The sequence below is a fragment of the Euleptes europaea genome, chromosome 8, assembly GCF_029931775.1.
Source record: "Euleptes europaea isolate rEulEur1 chromosome 8, rEulEur1.hap1, whole genome shotgun sequence".
In the NCBI taxonomy this organism is placed as follows: domain Eukaryota; kingdom Metazoa; phylum Chordata; class Lepidosauria; order Squamata; family Sphaerodactylidae; genus Euleptes; species Euleptes europaea.
Window position 1 is genome coordinate 79,372,960 of NC_079319.1, and position 16,866 is coordinate 79,389,825.

Consider the following 16,866-nt stretch of genomic DNA (forward strand, 5'->3'; position numbering starts at 1 on the left):
CCAATACCTAAAACTGAACCCGGTAACAGAAAGACAGCCAATGGAGCATCTGCAGAATGGGAGTAATATTAATGCTCTGTCTAGCTCCCACTAATAGCCAAGCCGCAGCACTCTAGACCAGTTGGAGGTTCCTTGTTGATTTTGAGGGGAGACCAGTGTCCAGTGCATTGCAGTAGTCTAGTCTCAATGTTTCTGTGGCGTGGATTCAGGTGGCCAGGTCAGCTGTATCAAGATAAGGGGCCATCTTGCAGGTTAGGCTGTGTTGGCAGAAAGCCCTTTTTGCAGCTGCATTAACTTGCTTCTCCTGTAATAAAGCTGGATCCAGTATGGCCTTTGACTGAGTCAGCAAGAGTCAGTTGAACTCCCATCTCAAGCTCCTCTCAAGCTGAGTCAGCTCCTTTACACATGAGGGGTAGTGGCATTCCCTCAGCAGAGGGGAGGCCTTGAGCCACCAAGCACACACTCCTGCACCTGGCCAAAGCCTCAGTCCTTGGCATTTGCCTTCCCTACTCCCAGGGTCCTTCAGGAGACCATGGTGGGTCTGGCAGTGGGCGGATCCATGTTCTTGGCTGGAGAGCCCTACTGGTTCAAAGGGCATCACTGGTGCCCAGGATGATGGGCATCAGGGTCCCTTTGGGGAGGCCCTGAGACACTAGACTCACAGGGAGGGTCTGCAAAAGCAGGGCTTGGGGACAGGTTGTCCTTTTCCTTCTGCTCCTCCAATGAGGACTCATCTTCCTACACTAAAGCAGGGTTGTCCATGGCATCCCCTAACATTAGAACACCATGCAGGTAGAAAGCAAGCACAGAAGGATGGACTAAAACCTTTATCCCTGTTGTGCTTAAAAAACAACTCAGAGTTGCTGCTGTTTTATTTTAAACTTGGATGAGCATTCGAAGATGCCACCCCTTGCTGCAACCTGAATGACAGCTAAGGGTCCGTCTATTCTTCTACCTCAGGATGCTAACAGCTCATCCTGCTGCATGCATAGACCACATTAAGGCTAAAAGACTTCGAAATGAATGCTAGTGTTTATCTCTTCCTGCTGATGGATCAGTTGAAGATGTTTTGATTTGTTTATGATTTCTTCGTTAAATTGCTTTAAACATTATACGGAAAAGCATGCAATACACATTTTAAATAAAATACTGCCATCTGTCTACTGAAGTAATGTTGAAATTTTGGAATATATGTGTGTACATGCCGTTAAGTCGCAATCGACTTATGGCGAACCCAGCAACGGGCTTTCAAGGCAAGTGAGAAGCAGAGCTCATTTGCCATTGCCTTTCTCTGCAGAATCTTCCTTGGTGGTCTCCCAAACTCTTAAAACATCACTGGGAATACATAGAAAGTGCGAACAGGATTTTTTATAACGTTTCCAAACTCTTAATATATCGCTGGGAATACATAGAAAGTGCGAACAGGATTTTTTATAACGTTTCCAAACTCTTAATATATCGCTGGGAATACATAGAAAGTGCGAACAGGATTTTTTATAACGTTTCCAAACTCTTAATACATCGCTGGGAATACATAAGAAGTGCGAACAGCATTTTTTATAACGTTTCCAAACTCTTAATACATCGCTGGGAATACATAAGAAGTGCGAACAGTATTTTTTATAACGTTTCCAAACTCTTAATACATCGCTGGGAATACATAGAAAGTGCGAACAGGATTTTTTATAACGTTTCCAAACTCTTAAAACATCGCTGGGAATACATAGAAAGTGCGAACAGGATTTTTTATAACGTTTCCAAACTCTTAAAACATCGCTGGGAATACATAGAAAGTGCGAACAGTATTTTTTATAACGTTTCCAAACTCTTAATACATCGCTGGGAATACATAAGAAGTGCGAACAGTATTTTTTATAACGTTTCCAAACTCTTAAAACATCGCTGGGAAGACCTAGTGCGGAAACAGCCTCGTTTCATGCGCAATCCTAAAGTGAGTTACTCTAGTCTAAACCCATTAAAATGAATGGGTTTAGACCGGAGCAGCTCTCTTTAGGCTGGGGCTGCGAGGCGCTGGCGGACTCAGATCCGATAGGGCAGGCTTGGAAGGGAGGGAGTGTGGGGGGGAAGACGCTGCGTGTTGACGTCACCTCGCGGCCAGCGCGCGCGCTCCGCGTCTTGCCCCTCCTTTGCTGTCCTGCGTTGAACGGCTCGGGAGGCGGGGCTCGGATTGACAGGCGTCGCTCGGGGAAGAGCCGGCGGCGGTTGGGGTCGGCGGTTGGGCAGTTGGGCGGTTGCGAGCCCCGCCCCTTCCTCCTCCCCCCCCCGCCCGTCATGCCCGTCCCGCGCCTTCGGCTTCCGCAGTGAACTTGAGTCTTCCAGCTGGTTGGGAGCCCGCGGCCCCTCCTCTCGGCGCCTGCTTTTGCGCGCGGGGCGGAAGATGTTCGAGAGCCTGCGCGGCCGGCTCCTGAGCGTCCAGCAGGACTTGACCTCGGGGTGAGTAACGGCCGCTGCGGAGAGAAAGTTGGCCGTGGGGAGGGAGACGCTGCGGGGAGCGCTGCTTTGCGCGTGCGCGGGGGGGGGGGTTGGCGTGAAGAAGTTGCAGAAAACAATTCGCAGTGGGTCGCCGTGTCCGTCTGTCTGCAGTAGTAGAAAAGGGCGAGAGTCCACTAGCACCTTAAAGACTAACAAGAATATTTTCTGGTAGGGTAGGAGCTTAAAGACTAACAAAAATAACCTTAAAGACGAACAAGAATATTTCCTGGCAGGGTGGGAGCTTTCGTGAGCCACAGCTCTCTTCTTCAGATACTGCTTGAATGTGAATCCATCTGTCTTTAATTCCCAGCGGGTCGCCGTGTTCGTCTGTCTGCAGTAGTAGAAAAGGGCAGGAGTCCAGTAGCACCTTCAAGACGAACAAGAATCTGAATTGTTAATGATTATTTTTATTGATACAGAGGATGTATGTCTAAATGAAATGTTGGTTATTATTGAAAAATAAAAAAAATTATATTAAAAAAAAGACAAACAAGAATATATTCTGGTAGGGTATGAGCTTAAAGACTAACAATAATAACCTTAAAGATGAACAAAAATATTTTCTGGTAGGGTAGGAGCTTTCGTGAGCCACAGCTCACTGGCTGTGGCTCACGAAAGCTCCTACCCTACCAGAAAATATTTTTGTTCGTCTTATTTAAGGTGCTGCTGGACTCTTGCCCTTTTCTACTACTGCAAAAAATAGCAAGCGAGCTCCGAGGCATGTTGAAGACGCACAGCTCGAACCCAAGGCACGTTTACTTGGAAGCAAAGCCTTACTGCCTTCAGAGGAGCTTCCTCCTGGGTAAGGATGCCAGCTTCCCCAAGTTTCGTGGGAATGGTTCGTGTGTGTGTGTCAAGTGCCGTCAAGTCACAGCCGACTTACAGCGACCCCTTTTGGGGTTTTCATGGCAAGAGGCGAACAGAGGTGGTTTGCCAGTGCCTTCCTCTGCACAGCCATCCTGGTCTTCCTTGGCGGGCTCCCATCCAAATACCAACCAGGGCTGACCCTGCTTAGCTTCTGAGATCTGACGAGATCAGGCTAGCCTGGGCCATCCAGGTCAGGGCAATGGTTCGTGGGCGAATCATATGGTCGCTGGAAAAGACAGTCATGCTAGGAAAAGTTGAGGGCAGCAGGAAAAGAGGAAGACCCAACAAGAGATGGATTGACTCAATAAAGGAAGCCACAGCCTTCAATTTGCAAGATCTGAACAAGGCTGTCAAAGATAGGACATTTTGGAGGACTTTCATTCATAGGGTCGCCATGAGTCGGAAGCGACTTGACGGCACTTAACACACACACACACACAACTTCTGACCACCCATAGGTTGCAGGGAGCGTAGGGTTTTCGTAGGCAAGAGCCTGGGATGCCTGTAGGTCAAGAAGGCTCCTGAAGAAGGTGGGCTTTCTCTCTCTCTCCTGAACTCTTACTGAAGTTGACACTGAGGGGGAAAGTTTTATGTGGACAAATATATTTGTGTGCCCTTTTCACAATAAATCACCACCTCCCTTTGTACATGACTCACTTGGTCACTCCCCAGGAACACACCATCCTGCCTGTGTTCCACCGCACCCAAAATAATAGGCATGCTCCTCTGATACTAGAGAGAATAGGTATGCAGCATGACTAGTATCCATTCTAACTAACAGCCATGAATACCCCTCTCCTCCATGAATATGTCCACTCCCCTCTTAAAGCCCTCCAAGCTGGCAGCCATCACCACATCCTGGGGCAGGGAGTTCCACAATTTGACTCCCTTCTGAATTAAATTTTTGACACCCTTCCCACCTTTTGACTGGAATGTAAGGGCTCAGGGATCTCCATTCCTGCTTGTATCTGACGAAGGGAGCTTTGACTCTCGAAAGCTTGTATTATTATTTTTTGGTCTTTACGGTGGTACTGGACTAGAATCTTGCTTTTCTACTACAGACCAGCATGGCTACCTACCTGAAATTATCACTTTTTGAGTGATACAATATAGTTTTCTGAGCTTGTATAAGTTCACCATACTTCCTTCTGGAAAAATCAGTCGGTTTGCCCTTGCATTCTGGATGAACCTCCTCAAAATGACGGCACATTTTTTTCTGGGAACATTTGCACTGTTTGGCAACACTTTGGTGCAAATTATGCACTGTAGTTTGTTGTCACTGGTCTGAAGGAACCCAATATCCAAGGAGGAATTGTGGAACTTCCTTTTTACTGTTCTTTTCCCTGTGGCACTAGTCCCCAAAGAACTAGGCAGTTGGTTCAACACTTCAGGAGGTTCTGTCACACCCGCTGTTGGTGATTTGTCCAAAAACCCTTCATCCTGTCCAGCAATTCTAGCACCAGCAACTGCTCCATCTTCTTCCATGCTACAATTGAAAAATAGTATTTGTATCAGCTGGGTAAAATAATAACAACAATAATGGTTGGGTAAATAATAAAAAATGAATTAAAAAATGCATCTAACGTAACATTGGGACATACCTGTTAGCTGTTGATGCTTCCACAGCTATTGGAGGTACTGTGGTGGAGGTTTTGACAGTTTTTTTTTAAAGGACCCAGTCCTCAGCCAGTGATCTATTAAAAGAAAATCAACAATATTTTCTGAAACACTATGTAGGTGCTCCAAAAAACCTGCAAGAGGCAGGTGTTTCATCCTCAAGATGTAAATGTTAATAATAAAAAACCTTAAATTGAAAATCACACACTAAAAGCACTCATAAATCAATAGCCCTGGACTGCTACTTGGTTTGTTTCGATTCTCGACTGAATGCTGAGTGAACTGCAACTGACTGAAGGGACGAAGAAACGAGGTTTTAATATGCAATAGAAACTTTCCAGATAATTCTGGAAAGGTGTCGAAGGAAAGGTGTCAAAGCTAATAATCAGATCTGGAAGTGCAGCGAAGTTCACAGAAGGGGGGAGGTTAGCGTGGCATCATGTACTGTTGAGTCTCTCTTTATGGTTTCTCCGCGTGCAGTCTGTGTGCTTTGTGCTTCCGGCCGAGGTTCTCGATGTTTCGTGTGGTTCTAGGAAGGTACCGGTGACGGAGGTGACACATGACATGCGCTTTGACTTATACTTACTATCCTATTACAGGGCCAATATGATGGGCGACAGACGGCAAACTTTGAGTTTGGCACAATGAACGCTGACTAGCCCTTTACAGTTACTGCTTCACAGCACACTGCAGGAGCTAAATAATTTCTACTTGATACTTACAGTTCATGGCCACAAAAATTAGCAGTTTTGAGATCTTGTCACATTTATTTATTTTTCTTTCCAATCTCTTCACGGAGCACTAGGAGATGTTTCATGGAGCACCAGGTGCTCCGTGGAGCACAGTTTGGGAATCGCTGGCTTACAGCATTGTTATCCCCTCCTTCCTTTTTTCGTCACAATCACAGCCCTGTGAGGTAGGTTAGATTGAGTGTGACTGGCCCAAGTTCACCCAGTGAGCTTCCAAGGCAGAGCAGGCATTTGAACTGGGTCTCCCAGATCCAGTCTGACTCTCCAACCACTATACAACTATGTCATGCAGTCTCTTATAGGAGGATGGCTTCCTGAGTGCTTTCAGTTCACTTTCCTTGTGCTGAATGCTATTTGTTTGGAACGTGTGGCATGTGGCTAAAGTGATAGAATTATTTCAGATGGGGGAAATTATATATTTTTATATTTTTGAATCTCTGCTATATAAAATATTATTTGCAAATAGCAGAATATAGCAGTGAAAGGACTGACCTACAGCCTTTCTTGCATCTTTATTTTCAGGGAATTATTTATAAAGGAAACTATTCAAAAATAGCATTCCTCCATCTGAAGTCTGAAGTGGAACTGTCCACTCTGACTATCTCTTCAATCTGCTGCATGTGTAGGTCTAAGTGGTGCAGGAAGAGGATGATATAGTGCTAGCAGTGTGTGTTGTGTGTACACACGTGCAAGAGGGGGAATACAAAAACTAATACATTTAGGAGGAGGGAATCTCATAAAACTTGATAAACTGCCTTACTGATTTTGTGTATGTGTTGCATTACAGGCTGAAGACTTTGGGTGAGAAATCAAGAGAAACCAAAATAAGCAAGCAAAGGTACTGTTGGAAATTTAAAACTTGTGACAATTGTTTTGGAAGCAGAATTACATTTATTCATTGAAAATAGTTACATGGCATTTTCATGACATTGCCTAATGTTTTAATGAACGCTAATGTCGAAATTTCTTTGTTTTAATATTACTAGATTATATTATAGCTTGCTTTTCATTCACTTGTTTTGCAGTAGTAACAGCATAGGATCATGTGCTGTGCTGCTATAAGCATTGCATGGGGCACCATAAACCCTCTGGGAGCTGCCTAAACCCTGAGCTGGGGTTGGTCGCAGCAGTACCTAGATTTGCTGTAACAGCAATCCTGAGAATCCTTAAGCAAGTAGATTTACTGCAATTTAATGAGGTTTAGCTAGAGGGGCCTAGGTCTGTCACCGTGCAACATCTTTATTTACTATCAACATTTTGCAATTTTTATTACAGGAGTGTTCAGTGTTTGCCAGAGTTCTCTGCTGGATTAGATCTGCTGAGCAGGTAAGTTATTTTTTGTAAGTGTGTACTACTGAGTTTCACATGTAGTTATAAGTCTGCCTATTTATTTTTCTGAAGGCTTGGAGGTGAGAAGGGAAGAGATTGCTTTTCTGTACATCCTTTTAAGTAGCCCTTAGATAATTCATTGTGTGTATTTCTAAAAATGTGGTTCTAGCTTTTAATGTATATCCCGACAGCTGTAAACTGTATTTAAAGTAGGCATGCTCCAGCAAGTTAGCACTTTTAAAGGACGAGTACTATGCTTCTTTGGGCGAGTGCTAGTGGATTCACTAAAACTCAGGTTTTAGGGTTGGAAGGGGCCATACAGGCCATCTAGTCCAGCCCCCTGCTTAATGCAGGATCAGCCTAGAGCATCCCTGACAAGTGCTTGTCCAGCCTCTGCTTAAAGACTGCCAGTGAAAGGGAGCTCACCACCTACCTAGGTAGCTGATTCCACTGTCAAAACAATACTGTAAAGATCTTATTCCTAAGATCCAGCCAGTACCTTTCCTCCCGCAATTTAAACCCATTATTGTGAGTCCTATCTGCTGCTGACAGGAACAACTCCCTGCCCTCCTCTAAGTGGAAGCCCTTCAAATACTTAAAGAGAGCAACGCATGTCCCCCCTCAACCTCCTCTTCTCCAGACTGAACATTCCCAACTCCCTCAGCCTTTCCTCATAGCGATTGGTTTCCAGGCCCCTGATCATCCTCGTCGCTCTCCTCTGCACCCGCTCGATTCTGTCCACATCCTTTTTGAAGTGAGGCCTCCTGAGCTGCACACAATTCTCCAGGTGTGGCCTGACCAATGCTGTGTACGGAGGAACTATGATATCTTGTGATTTGGATATTATGCCTCTGTTGATGCACCCCAAGTTCGCATTAGATTTTTTTGTCGCTACAACACACTGGCTGATCATATTTAATTTACGGACAAGCCGTACCACAAGATCTTGTTCAAACACACTGCTACCCAGAAGTGTATCCCCCATCCAGTATGCATGTCCCTCATTTTTGTTACCCAGATGTAAAACCCGACACTTATCCTTGTTAAATTGCATCTTGTTCACATCTGCCCACTTTCCCAGTGTGTTCAGATCTTGTTGAAGTCTATATATTCTGCTGTATTCAGTGCTCCTCCCAATTTGGTGTCATCTACAAATTTAATGAATAGTTCCTCCACACCCTCTTCCAGATCATTTATATTAAAATATTGAAAAGCACCGGGCCCAGAACCAAATCCCACTGGACACATCTCTCCATTCAGATGAAACACCATTGACAACTACTCTTTGAGTACTTTTCTCCAACCAGTTCCCTATCCCTCTAATTAACCTAGGGGTCAGTCCACAGTCCTCTAGTTTACCCATGAGAACATCATTGGAAACCCTGTCAAAAGCTTTACTGAAATCCAGATAAACAACATTGACCGCATTCCCTTGATCCAGTAAGCTCGTCACTTGATCAAAGAAGGAAACGAGGTTAGTGTGACAGGACCTGTTGGAGACAAATCCATGCTGACTTCCCCGGATCACCAAGTTGCCCTTCAGATGTTTGCAGATTGAGCTCTTTAATATCTGTTCCAGTATCTTCCCTGGGACGAGGTCAAACTGACTGGCTTGTAGTTTCCTGGGTAATACCTCCTCCCTTTTTTGAAAATTGGGATAACGTTCACCCTCCTCCAGTCTTGTGGCACGTCTCCTGTCCTCCAAGAGGTCTGGACGATGATGGACAAAGGCTCTGCAAGCTCTCTAGAAAGTTCATTGAGCACTCTCGGGTGCATACCGTCTGGCCTGGGGGATTTGTACTCATCCAGTGCAGGTGCTTCTCAACTACCTCTCTGTTCATGTCACCCAGCTGCCCGGATGCCTTGCCTTGCCTACTATCATCTCTAGATGAGCACATTCTCTTTTTCACGGAAAAACCCTGAGGCAGAATAGGCATTGAGCCTTTCTGCTTTCTCTCTGTCCTCTGTCAGAGTTCCTCCATTTTTACCCAACAGTGGGCCTATGGCCTCTTATCTGAAGAAGCTTTTCTTGTTGTAGTGAACCTCCCTGGCCAGCATCAGCTCACTGTGAGCTTTAGCCTCTCTGATGGCTGACCTACAGTGCCTACAACCCACAGACACTTCTTTAGAGTTATGTCCTTGCCTCCATTTCTTGAACGTTTCCTTTTTCTCCCGTAGCTCATCATGGAGTTCTTTGTTCATCCGCACTGGCTTCTTGGATTCTATACCATGTTTCCTTCTTGTTGGAATACTGAGGGCTTGAGCTTGCAAGAGCTCTTGATTTTAGGAGAGCCCACCCTTCATTTGCTCCTTTCCCTTCCAGCAGTCTTGCCCATGGAATGATTCTCATCATGCCTCTTGAGTTTATTAAAATCTGCCCTACCAAAATCTAACAGACAGGTGTGGCTAGGAACTTTCTTGATCCCCCACAGCAAAAGGAATTCTAGGAGGACAAGGTCGCTTCCCCCTGTGGTCCTCACCACCTTCACCTCATCTACAACCACTTGCCTGTTGGGCAATATTAAGTCGAGTATGGCTGAGCCCCTCGTTACCTCCACCATTTGATGAAGGGAGTTGTTGGCCAGGCAGGTGAGGAACTTGTATGACTGTGGACAACTCATATCCATCCACTACTACACTTAAGTCATGGGAATTGTTCTACCAGGTCTCTGTAATGCCTACTGAATCATATCACTCTGACTGCATTAGAAGCTCAAGCTCTTCCTACTTATTGTAGGATTACAACATAAATTTGGTTGGTGCTCATGGGCAAGTTGGGGGAAAAAAGAACACACTCAGTATCTGCAGTGCATCGGTGATTATTTACCGTAAGCATATTGAACTTATATGAACTATTCATAGAGAGATAGACCACTGGTTCATTTAGTTTAGTATTGTCTGTTTTGACTAGCAGCAACTTTCAGGTTGACAGGCAAAGAGATTTTCCTCAACACCTGCTCCTTTAACTGGAAATGCCAGGGGTTGAATATAAGGCTCACACAGTGTGGATGTTCTAGCACTTAACTGCAGCTCCTTCCTGAGATTCAAGTTGGTTAGTCAGGTTTTGTTGGTGTTGGAACCGCTATGTGTGAAACTAAGAAGTATGGAGGACATCCGCGGGCTAAGAATTAAAAAACATGAATTTAAGTTGAGAGCATTCGCGGATGACCTACTGCTAATTTTGGAAAACCCAACACAGTCAATGAATATACTTCAGGAGACTTTGGATGATTTTGGAAAAGTATCTGGCTTTAAAGTGAATCAAGAAAAAACAAAGATAATATTTAAAAATTTATCGGAAATACAACAACAGGAATTTATATCATATACTGGCTGGGAGAAAGCTAACAAAGTTAAATACCTGGGAATTTGGATCACTGCAAAGAATAAAGATCTGTTAACCAACAATTACCTCAAGTTATGGGGTAAGATTAAAACTGATATGATTATATGGTCAAACAAAAAATTGTCATTAATGGGACGTATCTCAACGATCCAAATGAATGTCTTACCGAGGATGCTCTTCTTATTCCAAAATTTACCAATAATATCACAAACAAAATATTTTGAAACTTGGAGGAAAGACATTTCAAACTTCATCTGGCAAGGAAAAAAACCAAGGACTGCTTATAAATACTTGGTGGATTTAAAAACTAGAGGAGGTTTAGCACTGCCTAACTTTCAACTCTATGCTGAAGCGGTAGCTTTAGTATGGCTAAAAGACTGGATGAATTTGTCAAATGTACGTTTGCTAGACTTGGAAGGTTATAATAACTTAAGTGGATGGCATGGTTATTTGTGGTATGATAAAATTAAATTACAAGCAATATTCCGTAATCATATAATCAGGTCCTCTCTACTTCGTATTTGGATGAGATATAAACACATTTTGGAACCAGAAATACCGATGTGGATATCGCCCCAAGAAATGCTAACTTTGCGCCCACTTAGACCAGACAAATTTATTACTTATCAAGATCTAACTAATTGGGAAGGAAAGAAATGCTCACTAAAAGACTTTCAACTGCTCAAGGATGATTTACAATGGCTTCAATACTACCAAATCAAATCAGTTTTTGTACAAGATGCAAAAAAAGGTTTCTCTAAAGAAAAATCTCCTTTTCAAAGGATTCTACTAGATAATAATACAAAGCTGATTTCTAAAATGTATAATCTCCTTTTAACAATATACTGTGAGCAGGACACGATTAAACCAACTATGATCGATTGGGCTCAAAATGTGGGACATGATATTGTTTTAAATAAATGGGAAAGATTATGGTCTAAAGATTTAAAAGGAATAAAAGCACAGTCAGTGCGAGAAAACATCTATAAAATGATGTATAGATGGTATCTAACACCCAAGAAAATTGCAAAGATTTATAAAACGATGTCCCCTACTTGTTGGAAATGTTACAAAGAAATTGGTTCCTTTTATCACATGTGGTGGACCTGTGACAAAGCCAAAGACTTCTGGGACATGATTTATAACGAACTGAGATTAATACTACAAAAGAATATATCCAAAACACCAGAAATGATGTTATTGAGTATGATTCCAGACGACTTAGCAACACAAAGAACTTTTCTGATATATGCCACAACAGCTGCGAGACTGCTTTTTGCAGCGAAATGGAAAGGGCTAGAAACTCCAGAGAAAAAAGACTGGATTGTTAAAATGTTTGAAGTGGCAGAAATGGCAAAACTCACAGCTATTCTAAATGAAGAAAATGACGTTCGGTTTTTGGGGGAATGGGGGGCGTGGATGCATTATTGTGAATATGAGTTAAAATTGGGAAGAATGGAAGAATATTTTCTAATCTGATCCAGAGGATTATTTTTGATTTTTTTTTTATATTGAATAAGCATAATTATATTTACTAACAGATTATGGGTTTTTATATATGGTATTGATATTTTATCAAGATTAGATTACCTATGACGGGAGGAACTTTTTATTAAGAGGCAGATAGAGGTGATGGGGAAGTCAAAAATTTTCCATTTCTTTTTTTCTTTTTTCTTTTCTCTTTATTATTATATGATATGGAATTATAACAACTTTAGGTTAGAATTGAAATTCGATATTGTTATAGATGTTGTTTAATGCAATGGAAAATTTCTATCATAAAACCCAATAAAATTTATATTAAAAAAAAAAAAAGATTGAGAAGAATATTTTGTTTTTAAGGAAGGCATGTTTTAGAAAGCTTTTCTGTTTTGTTTACATTTGTAAAAATGTGGTTTGCTTTTTGGAATTGTTCTGTATAGTTGTAAGTTTGTGAACTGTCTAAATCTGCAAGTTTATTATTGTCTTTGATTTTTTTAAAAAAGGTAAAGGTCCCCTGTGCAAGCACCCGATCATTCCTAACCCATGGGGTGACGTCACATCCCGACGTTTACTAGGCAGAATTTGTTTATGGGGTGGTTTGCCAGTGCCTTCCCCAGTTATCTTCCATTTACCCCCAGCAAGCTTTTTTACCAACCTCGGAAGGATGAAAGGCTGAGTCAACCTTGAGCTGGCTACCTGAAACCAGCTTCCTTTGGGATCGAACTCAGATCGTGAGCAGAGCTTGGACTGCAGTCTTTGATAGCTGACCTAAAAAAATCTCTGCTTTCAATTAAAACACATAATTTTTGGCTCTGGTTTTTATCTCATGGTTTCTGAGAAACACATAGGGAATATACCTGGTAAATCTTCAAGGCTTTCCCCCTTGTACTGCATTTCAAGTAGTGATCTGTGTTACATCTGCGCCACTTAGACCTACACATGCAGCAGATTTAAGAGATAGAGTGGATGGTTCCACTTCAGATTAGAGGTGGAGGAACGTGTCTGTGTTATGCATTGTAGTTTTGTATCACTGTGTTAAAAACATGAGACTGTTTTATGATATTACAGAATCTATTAGGTATTGGAAGGTTGTCTTCTTTCAGTAAACATTCACAATTGAAGAAAAGATTCTAATTAAACCTGTTTCCCAAATATCTGATTTTTAGTCCTATTGATAAATACTAGAAACACTCCAAAATAGTGCATATGCACTAATTTTGGTGTAATTAAAGGACATCTAACCATGCTGGATTGTTGCCTATTGTTTCTAAGTTCAATTTATAATTTTATTGCTGTTTTCTTTTGCAAAGGTATGAAGATATTTGGGCAGCCCTTCACAGAGGAACGAAAGAATGTGCCAAAATGGGAGAGGTAAAACCCTCATAGAAATAATATGTAGAAGCTTTGCTAAAAGCTGCTTAGTATTTATGTACTTTGATTTGAGGAAGTTAGGTTGCACATCTTCCATCTAAAATGCATATTCATCAGGGAGCATCTGTTTGAAATAAATTTGATGACCTTTGCATAGTTTTACCTTTCTTGTGTATCTTGAGTATAGTTGTGAATCAAAAATTAATCAATTTAGCATGTTGTATCACAAGATGATTGTTAGAACATTTTTAAAGGCATTGAATCACATGGATTAAAAGAAGTAAAATCAGAAGACCATTTAGTGGGCAAGTCTGTTTTACTGTGGTGCCTGTAATGTGGATCTTAATCACAGTTAGATTCAAAAACAGGAATAACTTGGGGAACATTAGCTATGGGTTAGAAGTGTGATTCCATTGCCACAAGACAAAGGTGGACAAATGTACCCAGCTCTTTATTCACTGAAGGGAAAGTAGGGACAGAGACATAATGCAGTGTCTTCCACTGTGTTTCTATATGTGCCAGTTCCTATATGTGCCAGGGAATAATTCATCTTTAACACCAGCAAGCAGATAACTACCAGCCTGCAAAACCTGAAAAGCTGCAATCCCATGTACACTTACAGAGGGGCACAGTGGTATACATTTCTGGGTACCATGCATAGGATTGTGCTCTTAAAGCCCATTCCTGAAAAAATGGACCAAAAGTCCTTAGGAAGCGACTTGACCTCGCTACCAGCATAAGTGTGTGTAATGGCGCGATTACACGCACTTACGCTGGCAGGGAGGGTGGCTCCGCCTCACGGCGCCCCTCCACCGGCGTGGGGGGTGTTCTGGGGGCGGGCCAGGGGGAGGAGCCGCCGGTTAGGCAGCCTCCTATCCCCGTTCGGCCAGTTACGCCAGCGGCAGGAACGGCGGCGCTGCATGCAGCCTCACTTTTCCCTATGGGGCAAAAGGCCCGAGTTAAACAAAAAAAGCTGCGAAATGACTCTTTTTGGTTTAACGGCATGCGCGATTTGGCATAGGAAGGGGTGCCGCTGCGCCTCTTCCCTGCCGACTCCGTACTCCGTATTTTCAGGAATGGGCTGTAAGTATTGCACTGAAGTGACTGGCCAAGTTCAGTGAAACGCATGTGGCACTTAAATGGAAGTGTTGCTTTAACAGAGGTTGTACTGGTCCTTGTAACCAGTCTTCACTAGAAAGACAGGCTTGCATTACACAGCTGTACATTTTGGCACTTTATTTGGATGTGCAGAAGTAATTAGGGTTGGCATGCTGGTTAATTGATTGGTCAGATATTGTCAGTTGACTAGCAGTTGACCACCCATTGTTGGACAATTGTCAGATATTCCATAATGCTGCTATGTGGACAGCAGCTTACCTTAGTGGTGTCATTGGTTAGTAAGGGCAAGAGTGTGAGCTGTGTCTTCTTAGTCCTAGAACAACTGGGGAAGACCTAGCGGCATAGCAAAGTTTGTCCTACTGGCTACCTGCCAACAACTCCAGAAAAGAAGAGCTGTCCTGCTGCCTCTTAAGCCAATGCCTTTAAAAATGGATTTCCGTTTTTAATAGTTACTGTTCATAGAATCATAGAGTTGGAAGGGACCACGAGGGTCATCTAGTCCAACCCCCTGCACAATGCAGGAAATTCACAACTACCTCCCTCACACACCCCCAGTGCCCAGAAGATGGCCAAGATGCCCTCCCTCTCATGAACTGCCTAAATCCATAGAATCAGCATTGTTACTTCCTGTTTTGTAAAATGCATGGTTACGAATTACGTAACATTGGTCTTATGCTTGGCTTTAAATATTGCAGTTGGTGGATAGTGAAGTTGTGATGCTTTCTGCACACTGGGAGAAGAAAAGAAGCAGTCTCCTAGACCTTCAGGAGCAGCTCCAGCAAATTCCTGTTTTTTTAGCAGATTTGGAATCGACAACAGCTAGCCTAGGTAATCTTGTTTGCATGTTTAAAACAGTTTTAGCAGGAATTTTAATAATTTGGAGTTGAAACAGCATAGAATGGATTATTAAAAATAACTCTTCCTGAGGATTTTTAAATTTCTTGCTATAATAAGATCAGGCTTGAAGGCTGACAATGTCTTGCCTTCCTGACTGTCAGTCTCAGGCGTTTGCCTCTAGCATCCCTCAAGCATACTCATCCAGACAGGTAGACCTAAGCAGTAAAACTTTATTAGGAACTAAAAAGCAAATTAAAAGAACTAACTGCTCGCAGGCAGGCGAAGTTAGCAATGGAGAGCAAGTGCAGGCTACCTGCTTAAAAACATTAGGAGTAAGATAAACATTGCTAGGCAACAGCGAGATACGCATTTCCCATGAATGAAGACACAACATGCCACAGCTGTGTTAACAGGCACTAATGAAGTATACACAGGAGCTTCCAAGCCCTGGGAACCAAGGACTTGACTTGTGGCCAGAACTTGGCCTGAACTCATGTCAAGAGCCTGTCAGGATTTTGCGTTCAGTGAAGACCCTGACAGTTCTAGGATGTCTGGTTCACTGTGATTCTATTATATTCTAAATGTTACTATTTTGTTCAGAAACCTTCCTATTGTCTATGTCTTTAAATTGACATCTCATCTTTCCTCTAAGGAGGTGATGGCCTCTGTATGGTCCTTCATGCCCCCCTTCTCTTGCTGGAGAGAAGCTGAGATGGATTGAGTGGTCTGAGGGTCTCATAGTGACCTTCGTAACTAGCCGTGCAAGCCCTGCATCCACTGGCAAGTTCTGTTGCCCACCACTGCTCCCAGCAGCACCGGGAAAAACCAAAACCAGTGACGTCACTGATGTCACTATGTCTCTTCTGGATACAACCTGGAAGCGACAAAGGGTAGCTCTAGGAATCATTGGGTACCATAGTGGGTAGAGTTTCTGGCAATTCCGAGAGCTGTCCTTTTCCACTTCTTATCTTGTATGTCCCTGATGTCGCTCACCCATGTCCCCGCCCCAAACCTCTCACCAGTTGCCAAACTCGGCTTGGGAACCCTATTCATAACTGAGTAGGGGTTCATTTCCATGTCTTGATCCAAGTCAGAGCAGTATTACCTGCACCACACTTGACAATTTATATCTCAGTATTTTTGAGGCAGCATTCTTACATATATGCATGGGAAATAAGTTCCACTAAACAGAAAGCTACTTTTGAGTAAATGTGTAAGATTAGGCTGTGATAAGAGTCTGGTGTTCTGTCCTGGTGCATTCAATCAACGTAAGCTTATCTTTTAAAAGTCTGCAACTAAACCCTTTCGTCCTTTATTCACCACTTTCAAAGTAGAAGTGGCACTCCTTTTATTATCCTGGTAGATCTTGGCACTTATTCAGAGAGGATAAGCTCAAAGTATATCATTTGTGGCTGCAAATTCAGGCTAGTTTATGCGGTGTTTCAATATTGTATTTTACTCTGTGACAATCCTTTCACCGAAACTGCTTTCTAGCCAGTTTCTAGGATAATATTACCTTTGATATGAATTGCTGATAGTTCTAATAATGTTTTGCAAACAAACAAAAAATAACCCTCTCATAAGGCCAACAAATCATCTCTTACATAGAACTCCCTGAGGAAAGCAGAAAAGTATTGTCCCCTTTCAGATATCTTC

General features: G+C 42.7%; 1 protein-coding gene across 1 annotated transcript in view; it reads left to right on the forward strand.

Annotated features, from left to right (window-relative positions):
* Positions 1–2,384: 2,384 nt before the first annotated feature.
* Positions 2,385–16,866, forward strand: part of DTNBP1 (dystrobrevin binding protein 1) — a 67,218-nt gene continuing 52,736 nt past the window's right edge. Inside the window, exons 1-5 of the mRNA XM_056854363.1 lie at positions 2,385–2,454; positions 6,514–6,564; positions 7,002–7,052; positions 13,194–13,254; positions 15,069–15,201. Coding sequence (XP_056710341.1) covers positions 2,399–2,454; positions 6,514–6,564; positions 7,002–7,052; positions 13,194–13,254; positions 15,069–15,201 — 352 coding nt within the window. The 5' untranslated portion in view covers positions 2,385–2,398. The remainder of the gene's footprint in view (positions 2,455–6,513; positions 6,565–7,001; positions 7,053–13,193; positions 13,255–15,068; positions 15,202–16,866) is intronic.